The sequence below is a fragment of the Salvelinus alpinus genome, chromosome 5 (assembly GCF_045679555.1).
Source record: "Salvelinus alpinus chromosome 5, SLU_Salpinus.1, whole genome shotgun sequence".
In the NCBI taxonomy this organism is placed as follows: domain Eukaryota; kingdom Metazoa; phylum Chordata; class Actinopteri; order Salmoniformes; family Salmonidae; genus Salvelinus; species Salvelinus alpinus.
In genome coordinates this window covers 45,009,675-45,036,715 of record NC_092090.1, presented here as the reverse complement: position 1 = coordinate 45,036,715, position 27,041 = coordinate 45,009,675, and the positions used below count along the sequence as shown (strand labels likewise).

Sequence of the window (27,041 nt, the reverse complement as noted above, 5' to 3'; positions counted from 1 at the left end):
CAACTGAGTTAGGAAGGACACCTGATATTCAATCTGTTTTTTTTCATTTTCATTTGACCTTCTACCAAACCTGTATGTGCCCTTTTTTGAAAGGCATTGGACCTGGTCTTTGTGGTTGAATCTGTGTTTTAAATTCACTGCTCGACTGAGGGACCTTACAGATAATTGTATGTGTCGGGTACAGAGATGAGGTAGCTATTCAAAAATCATGTTAAACACTAATATTGCACACCGTGTGTCCATGACACTTATTATGTGACTTGTTAAGCACATTTGTACTACTGAACCTTTAGGATTGCCATAACAAAGGGGTTGAATACTTTTTGACATTTCAGCTTTTTATCTTTTATTTATTTGGAAACATTTCTCTAAACATCATTCCACTTCGACATTTTGGGGTATTGTGTGTAGACCAGTGACAAAAAAAAATCTAAATTTGATCAATTTTAAAATCAGGCTATAACACAACAAAATGTGGAAAAACACAACGGTTGTGAAAACTTTCTGAAGGCGCTGTAAATATTTGAATATAGATATCCAAGTGAATAGGATTGTGAATCTACAGTATATTCTCTGTCATGATTTGGATATAGGTTACTACTGTATAGAAGGGCACCTGCTCTGACCAAACAACTGTACTTACTTCCTCTCATCGCTGTAGTATTTGGGCTGTTGCTGTCAAATCTCCCTCCCATTTTCCCATGGTCCATGTTTCCTGGGCCCTGGTCACGGACTGCGATCTTAGCTCAGGGACAGTTTGAAGAAGGGGTGGGACCATTGTCAGAATATAGTTTGTTTGTTTACTGAAGTCCTCAATTGGGAATTTGACATTATGGTGGACACAATAAATCACGATCCCACAGCTTCTGTATTGGTGGAGTGCCAAGCGTCAAAACCCAACATCGCATCATGAATAGGCAATTGAGATAGTTCATAAAAATGCAGTATCACTTTGGACTACTAGACTTCTTTGTTTTTAAGAGCATTTTATTGTGTACATGTCCAGCATGGATCGTTAACACACTCAACAGGAGGTGAACACACACACCACAAATGTATAAAATCTTCACTTTCTACAGCAAAATAAAACGAAAACACATACGGAATGTTATTGAAAGTACAAAAAATAAATCCTACGAAGTTCAAAGACAATTTCGGAGAAAAACGACACATAATTCAACAAACTAAATGAATATTAAAAATAATCATGATAAACATACAGACAAATGAACTTTTTATCTTCATCCCATCAATGTTAATAGGCGTGGTGAGGTTTGAAAAAAAACAACTCACTGAAGCATTACCCGGGTACTAACTTTCACACAACATTGCTGTAAAGTTTTTAAAACATTTGTGAGATGTAACGCTGCGCTGCCATAGCCTGGTAGGCTTTTAGTTGCCTGGTTTCCCAAGGACCTGGGAGGAGCAGTCTACTAAGTCAATCGAGAGTTAATAGCATGTGGTGTCAGTTGTTCAAGCTCAGCTGAGTGAGTAAGGTGAGATGCACTCTGGGATAGGGATGCACACCCACCGAGTGTGTCTGGAGCTGAGACATCGAGACTCAACTGAAGTGCATCGATCATTTCCCCCCCGCCAACCCCTGGATCTGACAGACATCAAACAGAGGATTGAGACATCGAACGCAGGGATCAAAATGAACCCCTTTCTCTTGACATGTCTTCCGTGTCATCTTTCTAACAGATCTCTCGTTTTCTCCACGAAGAGCAGTCTGGCATCCTGTGTGGTTGTTGATCGCAATGAATAACAAAAACCATTTTATCAAGCTAGTGGTTAACCGCGAGACATGATATGAAGCAACTGTACAGGATGCCTGTGAAATGCACTGGCCACAAACAACAACTAACGGGAATATATAGAATGAACATAGTCTGCTGGGTTCCTCTCTATCTTGATTATAAAACATCAGACCGCCTTGGCTGCTCTGCTCCCTCCCTGGCCATGACAGAGCTGCGGGGAGGGACAGAGTGGCATTGTGGGAGGAAAGAAGCTTCCGGATCCTGGCCTAGGGCTCAGCCTGCCTTCCTGCTGGGCCGGAGCAATGACAGCATGGAGGACAATGCTGCACTTTGTGAGAGAGCCCATTGTTACAGTCCCCCTGGGGCCAAGGCAGGGCCTAGACGGGCTGCAGAGAAGACTAGACGAGCGCAGAAGAGTAGAGTGGTGTTCAACAGAGAGAGAGAGCGAGGAAGTAGTGATACTGTAAGACTAGAGTCAAGTTATTACAGGCGACTACAGAGTAATAGCACTCGAAAAACTCACTCAAAACACATACACACAGGGTGTTGATACCTCAATCAATCCCTGACATAATATTTCATAACTGTATTTTTCTTAACTGTATTTTTCATAACTGTATTTTTCATTGCTGTATTTTTCATTGCTGTATTAGTCATTGCTGTAGTGTTCCAAACAATTCTCATGAAAAACAAAAGAAAAAAGGAAAACAAACAAAGCAGTCTTGGACTCAATCCCAGAGTGCTCTTATAAAGGCTCTAGTTGACTTCAAGCAGGCAGTTCCTTTGTGAAATTTCCCACATTTCCGTTGCATCTGCTTGAGCTAGTTCTTAGGCAGGCATCGTTGGGGACTACAGTCTTATTGGGTAGACGTCTCAGGCACACCGAGAAACAGTTGGAAAATAAATCCACACTAAGAGATACAGTGGGGAGAACAAGTATTTGATACACTGCCGATTTTGCAGGTTTTCCTACTTACAAAGCATGTAGAGGTCTGTAATTTTTATCATAGGTACACTTCAACTGTGAGAGACGGAATCTAAAACAAAAATCCAGAAAATCACATTGTATGATTTTTAAGTAATTAATTTGCATTTTATTGCATGACATAAGTATTTGATCACCTACCAACCAGTAAGAATTCCGGCTCTCACAGACCTGTTAGTTTTTCGTTAAGAAGCCCTCCTGTTCTCCACTCATTACCTGTATTAACTGCACCTGTTTGAACTCGTTACCTGTATAAAAGACACCTGTCCACACACAATCAAACAGATTCCAACCTCTCCACAATGGCCAAGACCAGAGAGCTGTGTAAGGACATCAGGGATAAAATTGTAGACCTGCACAAGGCTGGGATGGGCTACAGGACAATAGGCAAGCAGCTTGGTGAGAAGGAAACAACTGTTGGCGCAATTATTAGAAAATGGAAGAAGTTCAAGATGACGGTCAATCACCCTCGGTCTGGGGCTCCATGCAAGATTTCACCTCGTGGGGCATCAATGATCATGAGGAAGGTGAGGGATCAGCCCAGAACTACACGGCAGGACCTGGTCAATGACCTGAAGAGAGCTGGGACCACAGTCTCAAAGAAAACCATTAGTAACACACTACGCCGTCATGGATTAAAATCCTGCAGCGCACGCAAGGTCCCCCTGCTTAAGCCAGTGCATGTCCAGGCCTGTCTGAAGTTTGCCAATGACCATCTGGATGATCCAGAGGAGGAATGGGAGAAGGTCATGTGGTCTGATGAGACAAAAATAGAGCTTTTTGGTCTAACTCCACTCGCCGTGTTTGGAGGAAGAAGAAGTATGAGTACAACCCCAAGAACACCATCCCAAACGTGAAGCATGGAGGTGGAAACATCATTCTTTGGGGATGCTTTTCTGCAAAGGGGACAGGACGACTGCACCGTATTGAGGGGAGGATGGATGGGGCCATGTATCGCGAGATCTTGGGCAACAACCTCCTTCCCTCAGTAAGAGCATTGAAGATGGGTCGGGGCTGGGTCTTCCAGCATGACAACGACACGAAGCACACAGCCATGGCAACTAAGGAGTGGCTCCGTAAGAAGCATCTCAAGGTCCTGGAGTGGCCTAGCCAGTCTCCAGACCTGAACCCAATAGAAAATCTTTGGAGGGAGCTGAAAGTCCGTATTGCCCAGCGACAGCCCCGAAACCTGAAGGATCTGGAGAAGATCTGTAGGGAGGAGTGGGCCAAAATCCCTGCTGCAGTGTGTGCAAACCTAGTCAAGAACTACAGGAAACGTATGATCTCTGTAATTGCAAACAAAGGTTTCTGTACCAAATATTAAGTTCTGCTTTTCTGATGTATCAAATACTTATGTCATGCAATAAAATGCAAATTAATTACTTAAAAATCATACAATGTGATTTTCTGGATTTTCGTTTTAGATTCCGTCTCTCATAGTTGAAGTGTACCTATGATAAAAATTACAGACCTCTACATGCTTTGTAAGTAGGAAAACCTGCAAAATCGGCAGTGTATCAAATACTTGTTCTCCCCACTGTATATGTACTAGTAACACAAACAGCCACACAGGCCACAAAGGTCTGGGACTCGCAGTGATAGTCTACTCCATACAGGCACAAAGATACTAGCTATCCCAGATAAAGAGAGAGCGAGTAAGGCATGGACTGTGTCTCAGACAATGAGTGAGCATTTTTTGAGTTTGTCCAGATACCTTCTAGGCCTGCTGATGGTGATTTCTCCATTGATTTGTACAGGATGGGTGGGTGGATGGGGACGGGTGGGGGAGTCAGGGGGGAGAAGAGAGAGGGAAGGCTTTTACCTCTGATTAACTCCCCTCTCAACCTCGCAGCACAATGAGAGGGCAATGGGCGGAGGCGGTCTCCTAGCAACCCCATCGAGCGGGATCCAGCACTGACACACGCAGGACCTCTCATGACAGTGATTCCTCTCCGCTGTCAATAATATTTATAATAGCCCTTTTAACTGGCCTTCCCCCATCTCAGTGGTATTATGGAAGCATCTCACGCATCATCCTCTGTGCACCTACCCCACCCCCGTCGATGCCTCAGACAGACATGTTCATCACAACTACTGTTTGACGGATGGTAAACAGTGAACGCTGTCAGGTATCTGAGTATAAAATGACTTATCTCTACCTTACAGCAAATCCTTTCTCAGTATCTTTTGGGCTGCTAGTAAATCTACCAGACGTATGCATACTGTACATGGGCCTTTGTGGTCGGAGACAAGAGCATAGGGAATACATAACAATGTGAGAAATAAAGAAGTCACATACACTGCGTGCTACTATTTCCCTTTGGTATCAGAGAATAGACTCCACAGTTCCTTCTCTGGAGCTAGTGAATGTGGGTCATGGGATACAGTGCCAATAATAATCCTTACAGGAAGAGCCCCGCAGTGAGCTTCTCTCCCTCACTCCCCCTACTGCCTTACTCAGCTGTAGGAAGGGACCTCTGGTCTCTCACTCAGCCTGCCTTGCAGCCTTCCCAACCCCCTCCAAAAATCACCAACATCTGGGTAAAACAATCCAGGAACAGACCGTAAGCCTTCCCAAACACTTAACAGATAAGGTTTCTGTCTTTGAACTCCCTTATGTAGATCTCTAGCCTATCTAGCCTCTCACGCCCTCTCTTGTTCCCCTTCTCCCTCTCTGGTAAAGTCTGTCTCTCCGTTTGGACCTCTCAGATAATGAAAACAAGCCTGCTTTGGTACAGAGAAGGCCTAAGATTCGGGGCTGGGGGTTAACAATATTTTAAAACACCTGCTATTTTTAAACGAGAGGATGTGCTGACATTTTCTGAGTATGTTCCGAGGAATACTTCTCTATAACAAGCTCAGCGAGAGAGTTAGAGTTACAGAGAGAGAGAGAGAGAGAGAGAAGCCCTCCAATCTATTTAAATCTAGGGGAGTAGGGTATTACAGAGAGAGGGCTCATTGTGTGGTGCATTACTTGAATTATATTTATTAAAACATTTCAGGAGGCTGAAGTATCGCTTGTTCCAAGTATTTCTCAGATGAAAAGTGTTAGTCAATCTCTTACCCACTGGGCACAGATGTTATTTCAAACTCTAGTTTGATTTAATTTTGGTTGAGTTGTCAACTAACTTCAATTCAACATGAAATCAACAAAACATTTCAGCATGTCATTCCCAGCTAGCGCATAATGTTCTGAGAATCACATTTCTTTGAGCTTGGTGAGAGCGTGGTTGTCCTATGGTTATTTTGCATAAAACCTTCCCACAATGTTCTGGGAATGGTGCAGGGTACCCAGCTAGCACATAAAGTTCTGAGAACCATATATTTCTTAGGTTGGAATGTCAGTACTGTTTCCTATAGGTTTCCTTGTGGTTCTATTTAAAGTCATGTTCTCCAATTGTTCAGAGAACGTTAAGAAACAAAGTTCTTCTGTGGGAATTTCGGTACTTCAGAATAACTTTTTCTACAGGTTTTCTCATGGTTCTATTTAAAGTTATGTTCTCAGAACGTCCAGAGAACGTTAAGAAACAACGTTCTTCCGTGGGAATTTCAGTACTTCAGCATAAAGTTTTCTGCAGGTTTCCTCATGGTTCTATTGAAAGTCATTTTCTCAGAAACATTCATAAAATGTTCCATAAAATCCCACAATAAAACATTAGTAACATTTAAAGAACGTTCTAAGAATGTTATTTAAAAACATACATTCTGTTCTCAGCATCAATGAACTAAGTCCATGGAGAGAGAGCAGAATATCATAAGTTCCTAAGAAGGTGAATTTCCATGTGTCCTATCTGTGCTTGGAGTTCATAACAGTTAACCTAAGCTAGCAGTAGTATTAAAAGTCTTATTCCCAGAACTTTATTTAATTACCTTCAAATAACCTATAATTTCCACCTCAGAACATTAATAAAACCTCACAGGAAAACTTTCAGGGAACCATAGTAAAAAGTTCTCACAACCTCCCTGCAACCTACAAATGAACGTTCCCAGAACAGGCAAAATGTTCATTTCCATTCTCAGAACGTTTAAAAGACATTCCGTTTTACTATTCAGGAAATGTATGGCTTCTTTCCCAGAACCAATGGATAACCAAAAACTTCTGTTCCCACAACTTCCAAGGAACCAAATGTGCTAGCTGGGTTGGATTTAGGTTAAAAGTTTGGTGGGAAAATTTGATTCCCTTACGTTGGTGACTTTTTGCAAATCCAATCAGTTTTCCACATTGATTCAACATCCTCACATTTTTCAACATCCTCACATTGAAATGATGTGAAAACAACATTGATTCAATTCGTTTTTGCCCAGTGGATATTCGTTCAATACCACCTGTCTCTCTTCTACCTCGGTACCTCAACTGCTCCTCCAAGTCCCACACAGAGTCATTTCACAGTGAATTGCCTTTGTCTTAAAAAAACTAAAAAAAGGAAACAAGCACCTTTCTTTTCCAACCCTTCCCTATCATAACAAATCAAATTCTCATTGCCATGGTTAATAGGACCGAAACAAGGTTAGAAATTAAAAAGGCACTGCTTCAGCTGAAGGAGTCCTGAGTGAGGGAGGAGGTGGGAGGGAGGGGTGGGAGAGGGAGGGAGGGAGGGGGGGGCTCTCTGCTTTTCACAGAATCAAACCATCCTTCACTCCCTTCATTCTGTGCTGCAGTCTCTCTCTCTATCGCTCTGTTTTGTCTCTGTTTGCCTTTCAAAGGCTAATCCAAGGACCAGATGGAAGTTATCTCAGAGAAACCCGCTGTAACGGGCAGAGAGAGAGAGAGAGAGAATAATGCAGACACTTCCTGGTTTAGAAAAAAAGACTCACACACAACATGAACCAAACAAAAACAAAAAACAATGTGCAAACGTTCTGATATAAATAGACTACTGTCAACTCATTGGGTAGAGCACCATGGGAGGGGAACGAGTTAGGTGTATGTGTTTATGTTTGCTGTGTGTGTGTGTGTGTGTGTGTGTGTGTGTGTGTGTGTGTGTGTGTGTGTGTGTGTGTGTGTGTGTGTGTGTGTGTGTGTGTGTGTGTGTGTGTGTGTGTGTGTGTGTGCGCGCGTGTGCGTGTATGTATTTGCACATATGTCTCTACTACCATGTTTTGGATGAGAAGATAGAGGAATGAGGGTAGGGTTCAGGTTGTGGGGGGGGGGTTATTAAGTGGGTCAGAGGTCACACCCAGTCCTGCATGGAGCGTTTGCAGTGGACCAGAAGTTTGGGAGTTCCTTTCCTCTTCAGTGTGTTGATGATGGCGTAGATCAGTCCCAGGATGCACAGCACCAGGACCAGAGGTACTGTCACCATGATGATGTTCATAGTGCGCGTCTCGCTCTCGTCGATCTTCAGCACCACGTCCACCTCGTTGGTCTCCTCTTCTCTCTCGTCCTTATAGTCTACATCGTTGGTACGGTCCTGATCCTTGTCCCGCTCCTTGTCCTTCTCCTTGTCCCGGCCTGCGTCAGGGTTGAAGGGCGGGCGATCCACGTCGGGGACCTTGCGGCCCGCGTCGGTGTCCCTGTCTCTGTCTGGGTCCAGGTCCACACTGCAGCCCATGAAGTCCCTCAGGATGGACTTAGGGTAGCCCGGCTCACTCTTCATCCGGTGGTTGTCAAACTTCCAGTACTTGGATCCCTTGTAGAAATACGTATAAGCTGGGAGGGGAAGACAGGGGCAGGATGTTAAGTACTAAATACACTCTTATGATAATCAAATACTTATCCACGGCATTGATTGAGACAGTAAACGCAGTACGGTTCTGGGGAAAAGAACGGCAGCAAAAAAAAACTTTTATTTTTCTTCATCCTGTCAAGATAATGTCACTTTTTTCCCTACTCTGCTCATATTCCCTACACTAAGCCCTCTCTTTCTCTCCATCCCTCTCTCCCCCTCTCGCTCTCTCTCTCTCTCTGATTGACCAGACCCACCCTTCTCCTTTGTTCAGTGTTCATTACTGGCATTCTCTTGGCCCCACTCTCGCCTCTCTCACCTCCATCATCGCTGAGGAAAGCCCCCTTGGGAGAGGACGGGACCGCAGAGCCCCACACACTGATTGGCTTGGGGTAGTCCTTGTCTACCGCACGGGACTGTTCGTTAAAGCGCCAGTACCTAGAGACGAGAGGGAGAGAATAACAGTATGTTAAACCACTATACAGCACGTATGTTAAATCAGGCATTAATGTAGAACTCAGGGTGTATTTGTCTTCTAAGCCAAAAAAAAGCAGTCAGCACACGCCAAGAGATTACGTGATCGTAAGTGTGCAAAAACATATTCCGTAGCCCAAAAAATAGAAGACAATTTACAGTAGTGAACACATGATGGAAACTCCTTCTGTCAACATGGAAAAGGGCAACAATTCACAGATAGCTAGGAGAGTCCCTTCCTTACCAGTCTCCTTTGAAGAAGTATGTGAAACCTGATGGTTCCCACCAGATGGCTGTCTCTATCTTGTCATAGGGGATGTCCCTGCCGTAGTCTGTCAGCTCCTGGGGGTAACCAGGCTCCAGGTTTGCCTCCCGGAACAACCAGTACTTATTCCCTACAGGTGGAGGAGAGGAGAAGTACAGTGGTATAGGAGGGGTGGGGGAACAGATACGTCAAGGAGATGGCAGAAAAGGGAAGAGAGATATTGGGTGGGACATAATAATTCAGGAGGGAGGGATGGAGAGAAAGAGGGAGGGAGAAAGGCATTCATGGTTAATGGTCCTTTGTGGAGCATAGGGACTTTCCATTTCCAACAACTACCACTCATGAACCTGGAGATCGCTATGGAAACTGTTAACCCGCCATTACATTACAGTCTTGTTTATTTGCTGGCTAGCGTGCACCAATAATGGACATTGTAGAGAGTGAAATTGTGTTTATGCACAGCTTTGGTTAGATATAATGCATTTGAAGTGGTTAGAGTGGATATGTCGAGGACATGGCGAGTCGTTTAAAAAAAATTGTTTTACAGTATGTTAGACACAGAGGCACCATCCGCGTGCCCTGCTTTCTATTCTCCTGGCCCAGTTCTACATTGAAAACAAAACCTTCGCAGTCAGCATCTGGAAACCAACGGCTGATGCAACTCTCTCACTCACATCTGCCAGATGTTGCAGGCCAACTTTTGGTCCCTTAGTTTCGACGCTATGGCTGTCATCCAAATTTCAGAAGGCCTTGCCAATGACATCATTTGCCCTGAAGACTTTCTTTAGGGCGAGCCAGCTGTCTTAAAAAGCTACAGCTCAAATGTCTCCCCAGAAGCCGTTTTCGCTATCTCCATCTGTCTTTCACTGTTTCTGGTTACAAAACTCATGGAACAAAGTGATGCCAGCGGGATCTATAATATCCTCTACAGACAAAATCATATTGAGTAGGTTCTCCTAAGGATATTATTACATTTGTGGTTTAACAATTGAGGAGGAGGTGGGGGGGAAATCAATAGAAAACCGCAATGAAGTCTGGGCGAAAAAATCGTATAGCAGCAAAAGCACTTGTTATGTCAACCTAATGAGGGAAAATGATCTAAATGAAAGTTAAAAACCTAAAGTGTTTGGGGGCATGGGACGGTTTCTATGGCAACGGTGCAGGGAGGAACGAGGTAGCTGTGACCGAATGAGGAGTCTGGGGAGGATTACAGCTCGAGCCAATGGGCATTCACTGCCACCAAGGAGATCTCACGTCTAGCCCAATCCGAATTGCATTTCAGCGCAAAACTCTAGGGATCTCCAGTCCTCCCATTTCAACTTTGACGATGTCATTATCTTTTCCATTTAGACAGAAACATAATCTCTTCGATCAATCCAAAGACTGTTTGTCCGTAATATACTACTCGAGGTTACAATACATTTGGGGATCCATGCTAAAGTGAATGTGGAGATCAAGGAACACTTACTATCTGCAAAAACAAGTGTTAATGTGGAATTAGCATTGTTTACTCACTGCTCAACTGTAATTAAATTGTCATGTGGAAAACACTAACAGCTTTAGGTTTAATCTCCAAGGCACACTAGCGTAAAAAGAAAATGCACACACTACACACACAGAGGACTGAAACAATGTTTGTGAATCTATTTTAGTATCAGCAACAATGCTTCATTATAATGTAACCAAAGCTTTCAGTTGTTTTGTCATTGCTGCTACTTCAACACATTAGCAACCACTATTCCAGTCCTCTGAGTTGGACTATTTCTCCTCTGTTTAACCCTAATAAAAAACAAAAAACAATGACTGACTGTGTGTGTGTGCGCGCGTGTGTGTGTGCGTTCGTATGTATGCCTCGGCGCCTGCTTGTAGTCTGTGCGTGCACGTGCGGTACAACGATTACGAGAGTACAAATACCTTTAAAGAAGACAAATTTCCCATCGTGTCTCTCGTAGGCTGCATCGATGTCCCCAGGCAGTCCCCTCCAGAAGTGACCAATGGGCATTGGGTAGTTGTCCAGGACCCTGTTCCTCCGCACCCTCCAGAACCAGCGACCCTGTCAGAAAAGAGCGGCGAGAGACGTTAGAGGGCACGTCCACTGGAGCTCTACTGCTCAGCCTGACCTCTAAACTCTGACCCTGCCTGCCTGTGACATGGCTCTCTGGAGCTCCAGACCTAGCTCGGAGCTGCTGCCTGCACACCAGATATGGACGCAACACTGCGTATCAGCAGTTTAGTACCATCACGCAATCATTAAACTGCAGAAACATATGGGAGAGAGGAACAGAGAGTGCCAAACATGATGGGCCATGTGCCCGATAGTTCCTGAACCTCTCCTCTCTATCAGAGCCTGTTCAGCACATTGCCTGGAGGAGGAAGTCTTCACAGCCACGTTCAACAGTTTGGATCAATCAATAGGAGAAATACTTCAATAACGTACGCATACACTACATACACTACATACACTACATACACATCTGCGCACACATGCTCTCTCTCTCTCTCTCTCTCTCTCTGCCAGTGTGTCCTCAGTAAGTCCCAAGTCACATGGTGCGGTGGGCGTCCGAGCTTGACCTTCACATTCCCTCCATCTCGTTGGCTCAGGCCCAGAGCTTGAGATTACTTCAGATCTGTCGAATATAGAAACCAGACCCAGGAACGCAGCCAAGGGCCTCTAAATTAAAACCGTCTGTTCTAACACCCACCACCCCCTCCTCCTCCTCTACATCCACTAACCCCCCCACCCCACCCCTCTCCACGCCACACACTCCCCCCCTTTCATTTCACCACCATGGCACACTCTGCAGCGTCTAAAAGAGAGGGCAGGGTCCCGTCTATAGAAAGAGAAAGAGAGGGCACGTTGAGTTCCATTTAAAAGGTGAGGGAAACAGCTGTTAGCCCGTACTTTCTCTGTCACCTGACTTTAACACAGGCTCTGTTCAGCGTTTGGGGTTCAGGGGAAGCCTGCTGCCGGGTGGTCGGGCTCCCAAGCGCATCCGAAGGCCTGCACTCCATGACAAGCCTGCCAGAACGGACAATGAAATAACTAAAGGCAATGCTAGAAGGCTATTAATACCCACGACCACAGCACTGAGCATATCGCGTGTCCAATTACTGTAGGAACTGGTCTGGGCTTGCTGCATGTTGCACGAGGAGCATTTTACGAGTTGGACTTAAATTAAGTAGTTCAACTGGTTGAACTGTTCTGTTTGTTTTACGTCAGCACAAAACATGCCTGAAACGGTACAAGAGGGAAATCGCCCTCTCAGTGTAGGACTAGGAGTGCTTTCCAAAAACGACCTCACAGATCTGCAATCTCATTCATTAGCGGTAAGTTAATAGCATTGGCTGTCAGCATTAATGGTAAAAGCTAAGAGTTGCATCTTCCTGGCAGCAGCTCTTGTCTTTGTCCTTCAAGCGGGGAAGCGCAGCCTGTTAGTGAACAGAACATAATTTAAAGCAGGCCTGCCCTGCATCCAATCTACTCCAACACAGAGAGGCAGGAAGAGAAGAGGGATGACAGAAGTGTAATTACGATTCTGAAAAAACCCACCCGCACTGGTCAAATGTACTGACTGTGGAGCCTCACAGGCACACGAGAGAAAAGAGAACTGACCAGATATGACTTTCTGTGAACACTACTCAATGTCAGAGACAGTCTGGGCTCGATGGTACCTTTCCTAAAACAGGCTGAGGGCATTAGCAGGAGACGGCTTTGTGAAGCTACAGTCTGTCGTAAGCTGATGTATACCACTTCAAATAAAGCGCGACGACGAAAGAGCACAGCACAGTCAAAGAGGAATCTTTTCCCCCTGCTCTCATATCTTCACACCCCTCCAACTCTATGGTGTCTGTCGTGTACACCTCCTCTGCCCTCTCCCACGGAGACAGTTGGACAGAGAGACAGATAACTGAAGTCAAGGCAAATGGCAGTTCTTGGGAAAAAGAGACATACAACTTATGTAGATACAGCCGAAAGTAAGAGGAGTGCAGTAGAGGGAACGTGGCTCTTTTCAGTGTTTGACTTGGACTGAAATAGGTGCCTGCCCTGCTTATATTTATATTTAGGTGCAAGATATCTTTGAGCTAATATTCTAAATGAAGTGCAGGAGCTTAAGCAGTAAAACATTTTAGGTGCCGGTACTCAGCTCCAACGAGTTCCTGCCCAAGTCAAGCACTGGCTCTTTTCATACAAAAGAGAAGAGTTGACCACATCAACTGAAGCGTAAACAGTGAAATTCTCTCCAGCTGTCGGCAAATGGCCTAACAAATGGTTCAAATGAGAGCCATCGACGCAGCCCTGGCCTGGTTGGTCCTGCAGTTGTTAAGGCACACCTGAGACCTAGAGAGTGCTGCTCCTCACCTCTTTACGGGGCTCCATGTCATAAAATAGAACGGCTCTGAGGTTTTACAGCCTGCTTAGGAACCAATTGAACCCAGGCCCTGAACCAACTACCCATAAGGCTCTCCAGATGATCCTAACCTGGGGATAGCAGATTTTACTGCACTACTGAGAGACACAGACAGACAGCGTCATGGTTATCACGCCCACTGGCTGCAATAAGACCAGCCTTTGATCAAATGACCTGCTAGATCAAATCAAATTGTATTGGTCACATGTCTGGCAGATGCTATTGCGTCTGTAGCGAAATTCTTGTGTTCCTAGCTCCAACAGTGCAGTAATATCCAACAATACACAACAATACACACAAATCTAAAAAGTTAAATTATGGAATTAAGAAATAGAGAAATATTAGGACGAGCAATGTCGGAGTCTGGAGTATAAATATAAATACATATGTATATATGTGACGGGATGTATAGACCATAGACAGTATATGGATAGAATATGTAGTATATCTGAAGAATAGTATATGTACAGCACTAGTTAAATAGGATGGTCTTGACTAGAATATAGTATATACATATGAAGTGGGTGAAACAGTATGTAATCATTATTAAAGTGACCCGTATTCCATGACTATGTACATAGGGCAGCAGCCTCTAAGGTGCACGGTAGAGTAACCAGGTGGTAGCCAGCTAGTGACAGTACTGTATGTAGGTCATGCAGCCATCCAAGAGCGTCTGTTCCTTGCAGCCGCGCTGAGACTGAATCAACTCAATTCATATGTGTAGGGGGCAGTCTGAGGTCCTCACCTTGAACACAAACATCTCTCCCCTGAGCATGGTGACCGTGTCGAAGTTTCCTTCACAGATGTTTGGGCCGTAGTGGTCTGGGCGGTCAGTCGTGCGGGGCTTGTCTGGCCTCCGGGGTGGGGCGTTGGGGGGAGAGTTAGGGGGAGATCTGGGAGGAGTGTTGGGAGGAGAGTTGGGGGGTGACTTGGGGGGAGAGTTGGGGGGAGAGTTGGGTGGAGCGTTGGGGGGTTTGGGGTCTGGCTGGGCTGGCCGGCGAGGAGTGACAGTGGGAAGAGCCTGGGTGGGTGTACCGCCTGGCTGACCTGCAGAAGATAAAGTGACAAACGCACGAAAGAAAAGCAGTTAGAGGCTACTCTCCACTCCAAAATCCTAAAAGGAAATCAAGGGCTCGGAGATTTGTCCTCCAACTGATCTCATAATTGGTAGCTGTGTCCTGGTTTTGCCCAAGCTAGATAAGTGGATATGTGAGTCAGCAGGCTGATCTCCCACTTAGAGCTGTGGGAAGGAGGCATGTAGAGTGGAAACACAGACCTCATACTATTCCAACTTCAATCAGGGTTCCAAACACAGGGGTGCCCAGGGCTGGAACTCCCCACTCTTATACAGTGGCCAAATCAGTGCCCAAATCAGACTATACTGCAAATCAGACTATACTGCAGTGCCCAAATCAGAGTAAAACACTGAAAACCAAAGCTCTTACAGCCAGCATTATCAGGTCCATATACCAGTAGTTTTGTCGCAGAGGTCCAACTCACCATAGATCTGTTGTATTCCTCTGAGGTCATCCTCAGGCAGTTGAAAGTCGTCCGTTTCCATCCACTGGTAGAAAGGAGCCATGATGGCCATTGGGTTGTTGGAGTGTTCCAGGCCCAGGGCATGGCCCAGCTCATGTACCGCAACAAGGAACAAATCATTACCTGGAGAGAGAGAAGAGACAGATATATATAGAGAGAGAGACAGAGAGAGCGAGAGCGAGAGCGAGAGAGAAAGGAGGATAGTCATTATCATACTCAAGGCACTTAAGAAGTATACACCACGTCACGACTAAACCTAAAATAGACAGCGAGTGAGGAAAGTCAGAAGCGCAATGACCTGAGCTGTGGCCACAAGCAGGAAGTGTTAACAGAGTTACTGGGATCACCCAGGAGGGAATGGCAGACAACGAGCGATACGGGCCATTCAGGCAGCATCTCACGCGACGTGTCTTTATTCATCCTCTCTCTCCACACGCTAACTGACCGTATGTTGATTCAGGAGCCAGAACACTTCATTCATTCGTGCTACAGACATGTAAAGCAAAAAGGCACTGAAACCACGACAATCTAGTAGTGTAGCCTTAGGAACCGGAATGAAAGACAGAAATGTACTGTACGTCGCTTCCAAACGAATGGTTCTAAAATGGTTGGTGTGAAATGAAGGACAGCTATATTTGGCAAGTTTAGCAAATAGAGTTGACTTGGAGAGCTCGGGGCTTGGGTTGGGGCTGGAGCTGTGGTTGGAGATGGGGCTAGGGTTGAACCTGGGGCTGGGGTTGGAGCTGGGGTTGACCTGGGGTTGGAGCTGGGGATTTGGGTTTTAGTTGGGGGTTGGGTTGGAGGTAGAGGTGGGGGTTGGGGGGGAAGTCAAGGGGTTTTCCCATTTTGACCCTGGTTATTGTTCCCCAGAGCTGGCCAAGTGAGGAACACAGTTACGTCATTCTAACTGAGACTACATGGCGGTGGGGCAGTAGTCTACGCGTTCAGACAATAAGCTCCTCCCATTGGGGTTATGAAGTCAAAGCAGAAAAATGTGCTTGTTCAGGGTTTTTAATGGTGTTAATGGTGCTCTCAGTAGCTAAAGCGGTCGGTCTAATGTCTTCTGATAAGCATCAAGACACGCACTCCTCGTACCCTAATCAAAGCCTGCCGTTGTCCCAGACAGACGGACAGTGATGCATTGTCACCGCAACAGAGAACACATCTGTGACACAGTGACCGCCACTTCAACCGCCTTCCACAAAGAACATCCATTCGCCTTTTAAGTTGTTTCCAAGTTATGGCATGGTACTTTCCCAGCAAATGACACATTATTCCATTCCAGTATTAGTTGACATTTAACCTGATCTGTGGGCCATCCTGTCTGAAATGAAGGCTGAGGGTGGTTGGTGAGATGTCTGTAGGGATCACTCTATTATACCGACTGACAGCATTATGTCATATGGCTTCTGTCATCTGAGGAAGTTGAGATGTGCAGGATTCCTCCTTTTGCCAGCTCCATGCTCTCATCCCCTCCCCTTCCAACTTCTCCTCCAACCACAACCTGTGACTTAGCAAGCTATCAGCACAACTAAGTTACTCTAAAAAAATATACCACAGGATACAGAGAAAGAAAGGGAGAGAGAGAGAGGGAGGGGAAGAAAGAAGTCTCTGTAAGGTAACCCTGACAACCGTGCGGCTCACAGACTTCAAACGTCTCAGGAGAAGAGCCAACTTATCTCTCTTCCCCCTCACTAAAATGAACACAGCAGCACATATCCCCATCTACGAGCCTAATGAATAGACTCGCAGCTTTGTTGGATATCAGTGTGTAATAACCACAGCACTTGTCAAGCGTGTTGACTCTTTGCCAACAATGTCGTTAATGTGCCACGAAAACTTAGTTGACCTTTGCTTTAAGAATTTCCGTGGTTTAAAAGACCGTTAAAAGTCATGTGTCAAGAGAATTTTAAAGACCCAGGCTACACGAGGAAACAACAGTGTTAAAGACGGGGTCAACTCAAAAACCGGTCTCCCACTGTGGAATTACCTCAACACCCTCGCTGTGGCATTTAGACTTCTCTCCGATCTGTCCAGTAACACGTCCTACTCTCTTGACCTCACCAAGCAGAGCCAGCCACCTGCCTCTGCTCTGACTGGCTCAGGAAATGACAACGTTCACCTCCACAAGGCAGGGAAAACCCTCAGTCCCTCACCAAGACCACTCTGGGCAACACCAGTTTGGTTAATGATTGAAAGGAGGAAAAGGGGGGGGGATTTAGAACGAAAGAATTCGACCAGTCCTTAAAACACGGCTTTGAGAGCCGGTGGGAGTTGCAAGAGCAGTATGACGTCATCCATCTAACTTTGAAGTTTAATGGAGGAGTGAAACTCGACAGATTCTCAACAAAATGAGTGACGATGAGTGACGACGGGAGCTGAAGTAGGTGAGGAGAGAGGAAAGCAGGGACGTTGCATTTAATTCATAAGAATGTACAAGAAGTAACGGTTCTGGTGTAGCGCTAAAGAGACCGGTGTCCATCCACATCCATCACCTACCTTGCAAGTTCCCATTGCCGATGGTCCACGGCTCATCAGAGTCAAAGTGAGTATCACCACCCATACCAGGACCAGGGAAGTAGGCGTGGGCCAGGAACCCGCCCTCGCCATCGAAGGGTGAGCTGTCTCCATGGAAACCCGAGGCAAAGAAGATCATGATGTCAGGCTCCTTCCTGCGGCCATATTTGATCTCCTGGTAGGGGATCTCATCGAAGGTCAGCGGGGTCACCTTCTGCCACACCTTGAAGGCCCTACGGATGGCCTCATACGAGTTGTACTCCCCGATCTTTGGTGTGTAGTTCTGTATACTGCAAGGGAAGAGGGGGAATCCAAATGAAAACTCATTTGGAATTTGGTGATGGACGAAGATTGACCAAGATGAAGTAAATCCTGTTATTTACCTGTAGGTGAGGTGGCTCTTGTTCCATTTGTGGCCAGTGAGTGCATAACGTTTGCGCCGAACGTTGGTCTTGATCTGACCCCCAAACTTGTCTGGGACTCCACAGCGCGGCCTCCGCATGGCTCTAGGGGAGGACATCAGGGTTACACTCCCCACTCCTCTACACAGTGTCACACTGGGGTTTTATGTGGTGCCGTACCATAGAAAGGGTTCATGCGTTGTATGTGCAGTAACTGATCTTTGGGTTTCTAACGTGGCGGCGGGGTAGCCTAGCGGTTAGAGCGTTGGGCCAGTAACCGAAAGTGTTGCTAGATCGAATCCCTGAGCTGACAACGTAAAAATCTGTCCTTCTGCCCCTGAACAAGGCAGTTAACCCAATGTTCCTAGGCTGTCATTGTAAATAAGAATTTGTTCTCAACTGACTTGCCTAGTTAAATAAAGGTTCAAAATAAAAAAGAAAGATTGCTCCCTGTTGGGGATTTGATATCTACACCCCAGACCGCCTCACACTCCCATCACTCCAAGGCTCAAATCCTTCCGTCTCCCTCACACTGTACAAATCCACTACAAACTAGGAAATGAATCCATTGACATGATTGGACCCCTAGGCATCCGAGAGAGAGAGAGAGAGAGGTCTGGTTCAGGAGAATAGCATTAGGATGGCAGTAATGACAGAGCACAACAGGGAAGGAAGTGTGACATACGTCACCGTGCCGTGGTCCATGGCGCCGGTGACCGCCAGGCCGTAGAAACGCTGCATGTCGCTGACGGCATTGGAAAGGATGTGAGCTGACCGCATGGTGGACATCTGTCTGCTGGCCTGAGGTAGGTAGCCATACATCCGCAGCCATGACTGAGAGAGAGAGGGACAGAGAGAAACTTAACACCATACAGAGTGTACACTTCTAAGGCTGCAATTCTGATTTTTTTGGGGGGGGGCAATCACATCAGCTCTTTTCACATCAGATCTAATCTGATCTGATTAGTCAAAAGGCCAATTAGTGAAAAAAAGATCAGAATTGGGCTGCCTGTGTAAACGCAGCTTAATAGGCATACAGAACAGCGTAACTAATCGGCTCCTTATAGGACACATCACTGCACTCTATACTCCTCTGTAACTGGTCATCTCTGTATACCCGTCGCAAGACGGTTGATGCTTATTTATAAAACCCTCTTAGGCCTCACTCCTCCCTATCTGAGATATATACTGCTGCCCTCATCCTCCACATACAACACCCGTTCTGCCAGTCACATTCTGTTAAAGGTCCCCAAAGCACACACCTCCCTGAGTCGCTCCTCTTTTCAGTTCGCTGCAGCTAGCGACTGGAACGAGCTGCAACAAACACTCAAACTGGACAGTTTTATCTCCATCTCTTCATTCAAACACTCAATCATGGACACTCTTACTGCCAGTTGTGGCTGCTTTGTATGATGTATTGTTGTCTCTACCTGTTTGACCTTTGTGCTGTTGACTTTGCCCAATAATGTTTGTACCATGTTTTTGTGCTGCTACCATGTTGTGTTGCTACTATGTTGTTGTCATGTTGTGTTGCTACCATGCTGTGTTGTCATGTGTTGCTGCCTTGTTATGTTGTTGTCTTAGGTCTCTCTTTAGTGTTGTGTCTCTCTTGTTGTGATGTGTGTTTTGTCCTATATTTATATTTTATTTTTATTTTTTTTATCCCAGGCCCCCGTCCCCGCAGGAGGCCTTTTGCCTTTTGGTAGGCCGTCATTGTAAATAAGAATTTGCTCTTAACTGACTTGCCAAGTTAAATAAAGGTTAAATTTTAAATAATGTAAAAAATAAATTTTAAAAAACTGCCGTGTGGGGGAGGAAGGCATGATGGGAGAAACCTGATACAATCACAGACTTCAGATTGACCGTTCCACCTGTTAAAGGGATATTTAATACCACCACAGGCTGTGCCAGAGCGTCACGGCAGATAGATCTACAGATGGAGACACTCAACAGGGTGGCCAAGGAACTCTATCAGCTAAACCATCGTGAAAGAGAGAGATCAGGATCTAACCAGCCGCACCAAAATGACCACCCCTCAGCTGATGGGTAATGTCTGGGAGGCGGAGGATAAGGAGAGGTAGTGTTGGCTTTTCTCTGAAGCCCATGCTACTGTATAGGAGGCTACTGATCTTTAATTACGTCATTGGCGCTAATTAAATAAGACGTCCCACACACATGTACTGTAAAAAACACAACTAACCCTATACTGTGGTTGCCGAATCATCGCCCTGCCTGCTGTAACCAACGTGGAGGCAATAACAGGGCTAATGATTGAGAGCAGGGTTAACACAGCGGGTTAACTTTATGCATCTCTGAGTTTGATTACACACAGCTGCGGTGAGACACCATTTTGTTGACAGCAGTTTGTGTCCGAGAGATGATAAATCACAGCGTATGAACCAGTGAGGCAAAAGCAATATTTTCACAGAAGACAAAAAGACACGGGAAACACGTGGCATACATTTCCTCATCTTCCGAAGAGCCATTTAACATCCAGTGAGATGTTTTACCTCTCTGCCTTGAATCATTCTCAACCACTTCCAACTGTTAGAAAATCTTCAGAAGCCTCGTGGAGGGAGACGTGAATGGCCACACTTTTGTTGATGCCACTCCTCTGATATTTGTAAGACTGCCCCGTGTGACTGAGTGTGCGAAGCGGCCACATGATTTACACAAGAATAGTAACAACCTCTGACCCTGTAACACAAGCAACCATGGACATCTTGAGAAACTCTTAAAGACACACCTCCTCCCAGAGCAGTAAATTAGTGAATTACCAGGGGGGGTGGGTGATTAGAAGTGGACCTATCCCTACCATACAAGCACCGGACTGAGCAGAGAGGAGTGCTATAATGGCCACTTCACTTCTAGCTAAGGACCAGGCCTGGGTAGCTGTTCCTAGTTGCAAGGGGCTCCCTCTGGTTTCTGGCTGGCATGATCTCCCCCTTCCAACCCCCCTGCTCACAGAAGACACAGGCCTTTGTGGTCCCCTCCCTCTGCTGTTATGCAGGACTGAATAGCCGGCCCTGTTTCTGGGCACAGGCTGAATGTAAACCCCTCTTTCTCCAGGGCACCAACTGGGGCCCCCAGATCCCATGCTGCTGCTTCTGGAAACACGGCTGACGAGAGAGCCTTACAGAGAGCTGAAACACTGCTCTGTCTCTCTCTCTGCTCTTTCTCCGCCGGCACTCTCTCCAGCCTCTCTTACTCTCTTCCCCTTCCCTCTCTCGCTCTGATATCAACTTCCTCTCTCTTTCCTGTCACATTCTCAACCCCCTGCTGGCTGGCTACCTCTTTTTGCTTCCCTCATTCTACATTTTTCTCTCTCCCTTTCATACATATTCAGGCAGATACCTTCCCTATATTTTCATTGGATATGGGTGGAAGCGGAGAATGGCTGGTTTATAGCTGGTTTAGGTGGGACCCACCTTATCTTCCAGATAAGAGCCCGATCACACAATCTGAGTCCGGGGTTCTGGAGGGTATAGGAGATGAAGGGGAGTGTTCATACAAGATGGAAAATATATGATCCCAGCCTGTAAAATACACAACAACCAGGTTTCTTTTCTCTCTGGCATCGTTCGGGATGGTATTTATTGAAGGGCGTTGGAACAAGAGAAATAGGCTGCACCACGTTATAGATATATGAAAGCACCCTTTTAAAAAGTAAAGTGCTTCAGTCTGTACCCTAGCCTCCCAGAATCCTCTGTACTGAATACAAAGCAAGGCTATAGTTCCAGGGGGGAGTGAAGCGCAGGACGTATTTTAGTCCAATCAGCCACCCTGTCAGCAGCTCCTTCAATAAGACCTTGAGCCTACCTGCCAAAACGAAGGCCTCCTGGATCCAGCAATTCACGAAGAATTGTAAAACGAGCCTCACTCGGTGTGTGTGCTTGTGTGTGTGTGCATGCGTGCGTGTGTGTCTGCGTCCCGCACAATGTCAGCCAAGACACTAACAAATGGAGAATGCTTTTATTCCCTAGACTTGGTAGCCTGCCATCTTTTGGTCCTAACCTCCAGCAGAGAGAGAATAAAAACGAAGGAGAGAGAGACAGGGGGAGGAAATAAAAAAACACACACAAGCACTGTCCTACTCTGTAAAGGGAGTGTCTTGTGTGAGAGAGAGAGAGAGAGAGAGAGAGAGAGAGAGAGAGAGAGAGAGAGAGAGAGATGGACACAGACAGAGAGAGCGCTAGAGACAGAGAGAAAGAGAGAGAGAGAAGAGCGAGAGAGCGAGAAACATGGATCCAGAGAGATAAAAAAAAATGAGAAAAAGAGAGAGATCCGGAGGGAAGACAGACACCATTAGAGGTTAATGGCATTTCCCGTTCTCATCACTACCCATTACCTCTCGCCATGGCGATGAAACCTCGCTGTGCCCATGGCGACGGGCAACCTCAGGGGAACACAAAGGAACTGGTTGGAATACATGCAGTAGGCATGCTGCAGATTCCATGGATAAGCAGAAATAGAGGGAGGCTGGCTCTGCCAACGTTAAGGGTTAAACTGGGGATAAAGATAAGGCTTCAGGAAGCAAACAGTCGGCCTCCTGTGTCCCTGCAGACTTAATCAACCCTAGCCCCTCCCCCTTCTCCACCTCTTCTCTATGCTGGTCTCTCTTGCTCCCTCGTTTCACTCTGAAACAGTCCTCTCCAGACAAGAGCTCTCATTGTTGCTCCTCAGCTGCCTGGGAGTCCTGCAGGCCTAAATGTCTCCCCACTGTTTGTGTCCCATTTGGAGAGAGAAAAAGCTGTCACACTTACCCATCACATGCGGCACAGCTGAGCAAGCCGCCTAGTTCACTCTTTCTTTCTCTCCCTCTCTCTATCATTTACCGCTCCCTATCACTCCCACTCCATCTCTGTTCATCGGACAGTGTAGGAGTCCAGTCTCCTGTGATAGGTTAAGCTGTAGGCTCAGGGAGGGAGCTGATGTCCATAGCGTCGGTGAGAAAGTTCAGTAAAAACGCAAAAGGGAGAATCCATTCAAGACAGATCTCAGCTGAGCTCATATGCATATTACTCCTGCATGCCGATGAATCACTTTATATTGAATTGAATGGAGAGAGAATATCAGCTATGGGCTAAGTGTAACAGTTTAGTGAAGACACACACAAAGCGTGAAATTCTCAAGTAAACACCAACCCGCACCTTGAGGACAGATGTTGGTAGATAGGCGTTAACTAACAGGCTGTCTATTCTCGTCAGTCTCCACCCCGCCCCATATTTTTTTTAAACATTCCCTCGGTCAACAGGTCTCCCTGACCACACTTAAAGACCCCATTACCACCTAAACACTACAATGCTAATACTCTGCCAGGATGTGGCACGTCGGGACAAGAAAGGCCCCCCGGTCTTTTTGTCTGGTAAACAATGGCTGCCGGGTTCAGCAGTAACTACTTGTGTGTGAGCCTCAGTCCTCATCGTAATCCTTCAGTCTAGCCAGTCACAAATCTGCCTCAGTCAGAGTGCACTCAACCAAAACACAAACATAAACACAACTCCGGTAAGAATGCATGGGCACGCATTGGCCGACCCATCACTGATGTGATCAGTATTGACTAACTGAATGATGACAATATTGATTTTCCTCAGCACAGTGTTTCAATCTAAGAGTCTGTACTACATTCATTAGTGGATGATTTATTATGACCCAAGGATGTTTTATACTCCTTTGTGGGTTTGTCTTACATTTACATTGTCTCTCCTAAATATGCCATATTATAGTATTCTAATTATATTATTAAGTTATAATATTGGTAATATACCTTGGGAGTCCCATAGGCCGAACACCATCGTCATGGTCACTAGGGCTTTGAGAGTCTAGTGCCACATAAAATCACATTAATATATATATATATATCTATTTGGCAGTGGTAAATCCAGGGTGAAAGTTGGGACGATAAAAAGTAGACCACATCTGGCCGTCTGAAAAAAAAGAAAAACGGTGTTTCCCATCCATGACGATGCAGGAGAACAACTCCCGATCTCTCACGGCACCGGAACCTTCCAGCTAGCACAAAGGTGCTACGGTATAGACGTTAAATCTGCCACAGGCCCCACAGGTGGGAGAAATGTGTAAACACATGGGTTGGCAAAGGATCCAGGCAGATTGTGGTGGTTCAGACTGACTCGCGTGGCTACGTGTTACTCCTCTGACTTCAAAGTGGCTTAACAATTTTTGGATAGTCACAACACAGCAACCGACCTCAAATGCAGCGGCCCCGTGAGACAGAAAGAAACAACGTGTGCATAACTGACCCCTTCATTAAGCCTTGACCTGACGGGAGAGGCTAAGCACTAGAGTCAACACAGCATGGTAAAGTGGGTGCAGCTGGGACAAAGTCCACAAAAACACAGGCCGATACAATAACAAAGGAGAAAGGGCATTACAAACATTCAATACTGCTCTGCTGGATTGAAACTGGCCCTCCACATTCAGTTGGTGTGTTGTAAAGATAAACTAGAGGGGTATATTCGTCTCTACACATTTGTTGGGACATTTGATTCCCTCTGGCACACATGTTTATTGCTAAGCTCGCCGCCCCAAACATTAGCCTACATCTCAGCTCCCTCTCACCTATCTCGCCCCAAACATTAGCCTACATCTCAGCTCCCTCTCATCTATCTCGCCCCAAACATTAGCCTACATCTCAGCTCCCTCTCATCTATCTCGCCCCAAACATTAGCCTACATCTCAGCTCCCTCTCATCTATCTCGCCCCAAACATTAGCCTACATCTCGCTCCCTCTCACCTATCTCGCCACAAACATTAGCCTACATCTCGCTCCCTCTCACCTATCTCGCCCCAAACATTAGCCTACATCTCAGCTCACTCTCTCCTATCTGGGGCAGGTCGGAAATCAGCACTGCCTGCTGCTGAAGACAGAAAGCGTGATGGTCTGGAAATGAACTGCGAAAGCATTTGCCTATTCCCCCCCACATTTAATAATTCAGTTGATTCACACTGTACGTCCAATGCAGGGGTAACTAGTGAGATGAGCATGACTCGGTCAGTGACGCATATATCTTTTCAGGTACTGTTGTAGTATTTCAAGAAAGCAAAACAACCCTACCTGTAGGAAGGTAAAGTGGTGGACCAATACTATGGATATGCGCTTACAGAATGTGGTTATAACAGTGGGATTACTTAACCTGACCCAGATCTCCTCTAGGAACAGCAGCTTTCCACATATGGTGCTGCCTGCAAGAGTGTGTCAGTGTGTCAGTGAATTGAGTAAGATTTGTGTAGTTTGGCTAGCAGCATGGCCTTTTTGGGGAGAAGTTCCAGCCCAGGAGGACCCTGCTGGCGGCACACAGGGGATAGTCCTGTTAATATTGGAACAGCTAGTTATGAGCAGGATATGCAGCTTGGTGTGCTGGATCGAGTTCCTCAGACCGAATGAGCTGGGTCATTAAGTTCAAAATGTGTGTAAAAGTGCCCCATTTGCCTTATGAATAAGCAACATGTATAATAATGATCAGATTTTTTGTTTCAAGACTGGAACAGACTTGACCTAACAAATATTTTGGTTTTCTTGCAGGGTATGCAAAATGATTAGGAAGACCTGTCCCCAGCACACATAATTGTTATTTTGGGCAATTGTTATTTTGAGCGCAAGGTTGTCAATGTTATACGCGACCATCTCTATTGAAATATGGGCCGTCAAATAGCAATGTCAGCAAAAATTAACTGGAGATTTGGTGAGAGTTAAAAAAAAAAATGTATGTGTTTTGCAGGATATTATGATACATTAAAACGTGTTCTTCTATAAACACTACAGCATTGTTGTCCCACATGGAACTTTCTGAACATTGACAGTTTCAGTGACGATGATCCAATTACCTCTGCATTAAAAGCGTCATCTTCTCCTCCGTGTGTCCCGAGACAGGTGACCCAAAGCACGAGGAGAGAGGGAACTAACGTCCGTCTCCAGAGTAAGCAAATCCAGTTTTCCCATGAGGATGCCATAGCCTACTCTTGGCTTGCCAAAACCCCGGACAAGGAAATGGATACCTTGTCCAATTGTCCACTGTGCCACTGGGTACAAAGACGTGCTTCAAGTTGTTAAGAATAGTTTATGTTGGTCACCTTCCAAGGAGTTCCTCAGAAATACTATAAATGTTAAGAGGAACTAATTTTACATTTGCTATGGCGAGGACATCAATACAGACAATGACATTCATCAACTCCGTCAGTATCGCTTCCAGAAACAAAGGTTCACTCGAGTAGCCAGAGGTGTTGCAGCTGTTCGAAAGGTTGTCCTTTTGACTGCCAAACTACAAGTCTTCTCCACAGTTCTGTTTGAATTGACCACAGTCCCAGGAGGGGGATCAGAGAAGTCTGGCACTGTTGCCAAGATTTCTAAAACGCTTAGGTTGCCTATTATTACTTGCGGGCGTGTCCCAATTTTACTCACAATTCCGTATCAGGATTAGCCGATAAAAAGTAATTTCCTAACAGCCAGCTTTATGGAAGTGGCATGTTGGTGTCACTGCACAGAAAGCCAGCTCACAAAGCACGCATAGTGACTTTAACCGTAATATGTCAGTCATTTACTGAACTGCTTTGTGTAACAGGCTTAAAATTGACAGAATAAAGCCCAGAGAAACGGAAAACGGTTGTTAAATAACGGGTCCAAGTTTGTTGACAATTATTTACAGAACCCGACAAAGAAGTTGAAGTCGGCTGCAGCTGTCCAACACTCGCGCAAATCTAGAACGGGTGTCCCCGAAGCCTGTTTTGAATCGCGGAGCCTCTTGTGATTATTTAATATGATGGTTCTCTTTCCGTTAAAATCCAGATTCTTCTTCCAGTTTCCCTGGACTCTGTCCACTCTGTTCTGTTCCTCTCCCGGGTCGATTTAAGTGCGGTTTATGTAGCGGGGCAACTCGAAGCTGGACTGGCTGCTTCATCAGTAACTCTGTACCTTGTGCGTCGCCGTCAAAGTCGTTCCTCCAGCTATCAAATCAGTAAGGAGAGCGGATGTAGCCCCCCCCACCCCATTAGCGGATGTAGCCCCCCACCC

General features: G+C 45.8%; 1 protein-coding gene across 1 annotated transcript; it reads right to left on the bottom strand.

The window, feature by feature from the left end:
* Positions 1 to 969: 969 nt before the first annotated feature.
* Positions 970 to 26,984, bottom strand: LOC139576236 (matrix metalloproteinase-15-like). The gene is made up of 10 exons (XM_071402055.1): positions 25,859 to 26,984; positions 18,699 to 18,847; positions 17,996 to 18,118; positions 17,595 to 17,902; positions 15,057 to 15,218; positions 14,302 to 14,603; positions 11,062 to 11,200; positions 9,127 to 9,277; positions 8,728 to 8,846; positions 970 to 8,392 (listed from the first exon to the last, which is right to left on the bottom strand). The coding sequence occupies exons 1-10, from the start codon at positions 25,982 to 25,984 to the stop codon at positions 7,914 to 7,916; spliced, it is 2,058 nt and encodes a 685-aa protein (XP_071258156.1). The 5' UTR covers positions 25,985 to 26,984; the 3' UTR covers positions 970 to 7,913.
* Between the last annotated feature and the right edge of the window lie 57 nt (positions 26,985 to 27,041).

Bases quoted from the DNA above. Each gene is read 5' to 3' on its own strand.
- LOC139576236 (XM_071402055.1), bottom strand. From the start codon at position 25,984: ATGGCATCCTCATGGGAAAACTGGATTTGCTTACTCTGGAGACGGACG. The intron at 14,604-15,056 runs GTGAGTTGGACC...TATCTTCTGCAG, and splicing joins AGGAATACAACAGATCTATG to GTCAGCCAGGCGGTACACCC. The intron at 9,278-11,061 runs GTATTTGTACTC...CTCCACCTGTAG, and splicing joins GAAATTTGTCTTCTTTAAAG to GGAATAAGTACTGGTTGTTC.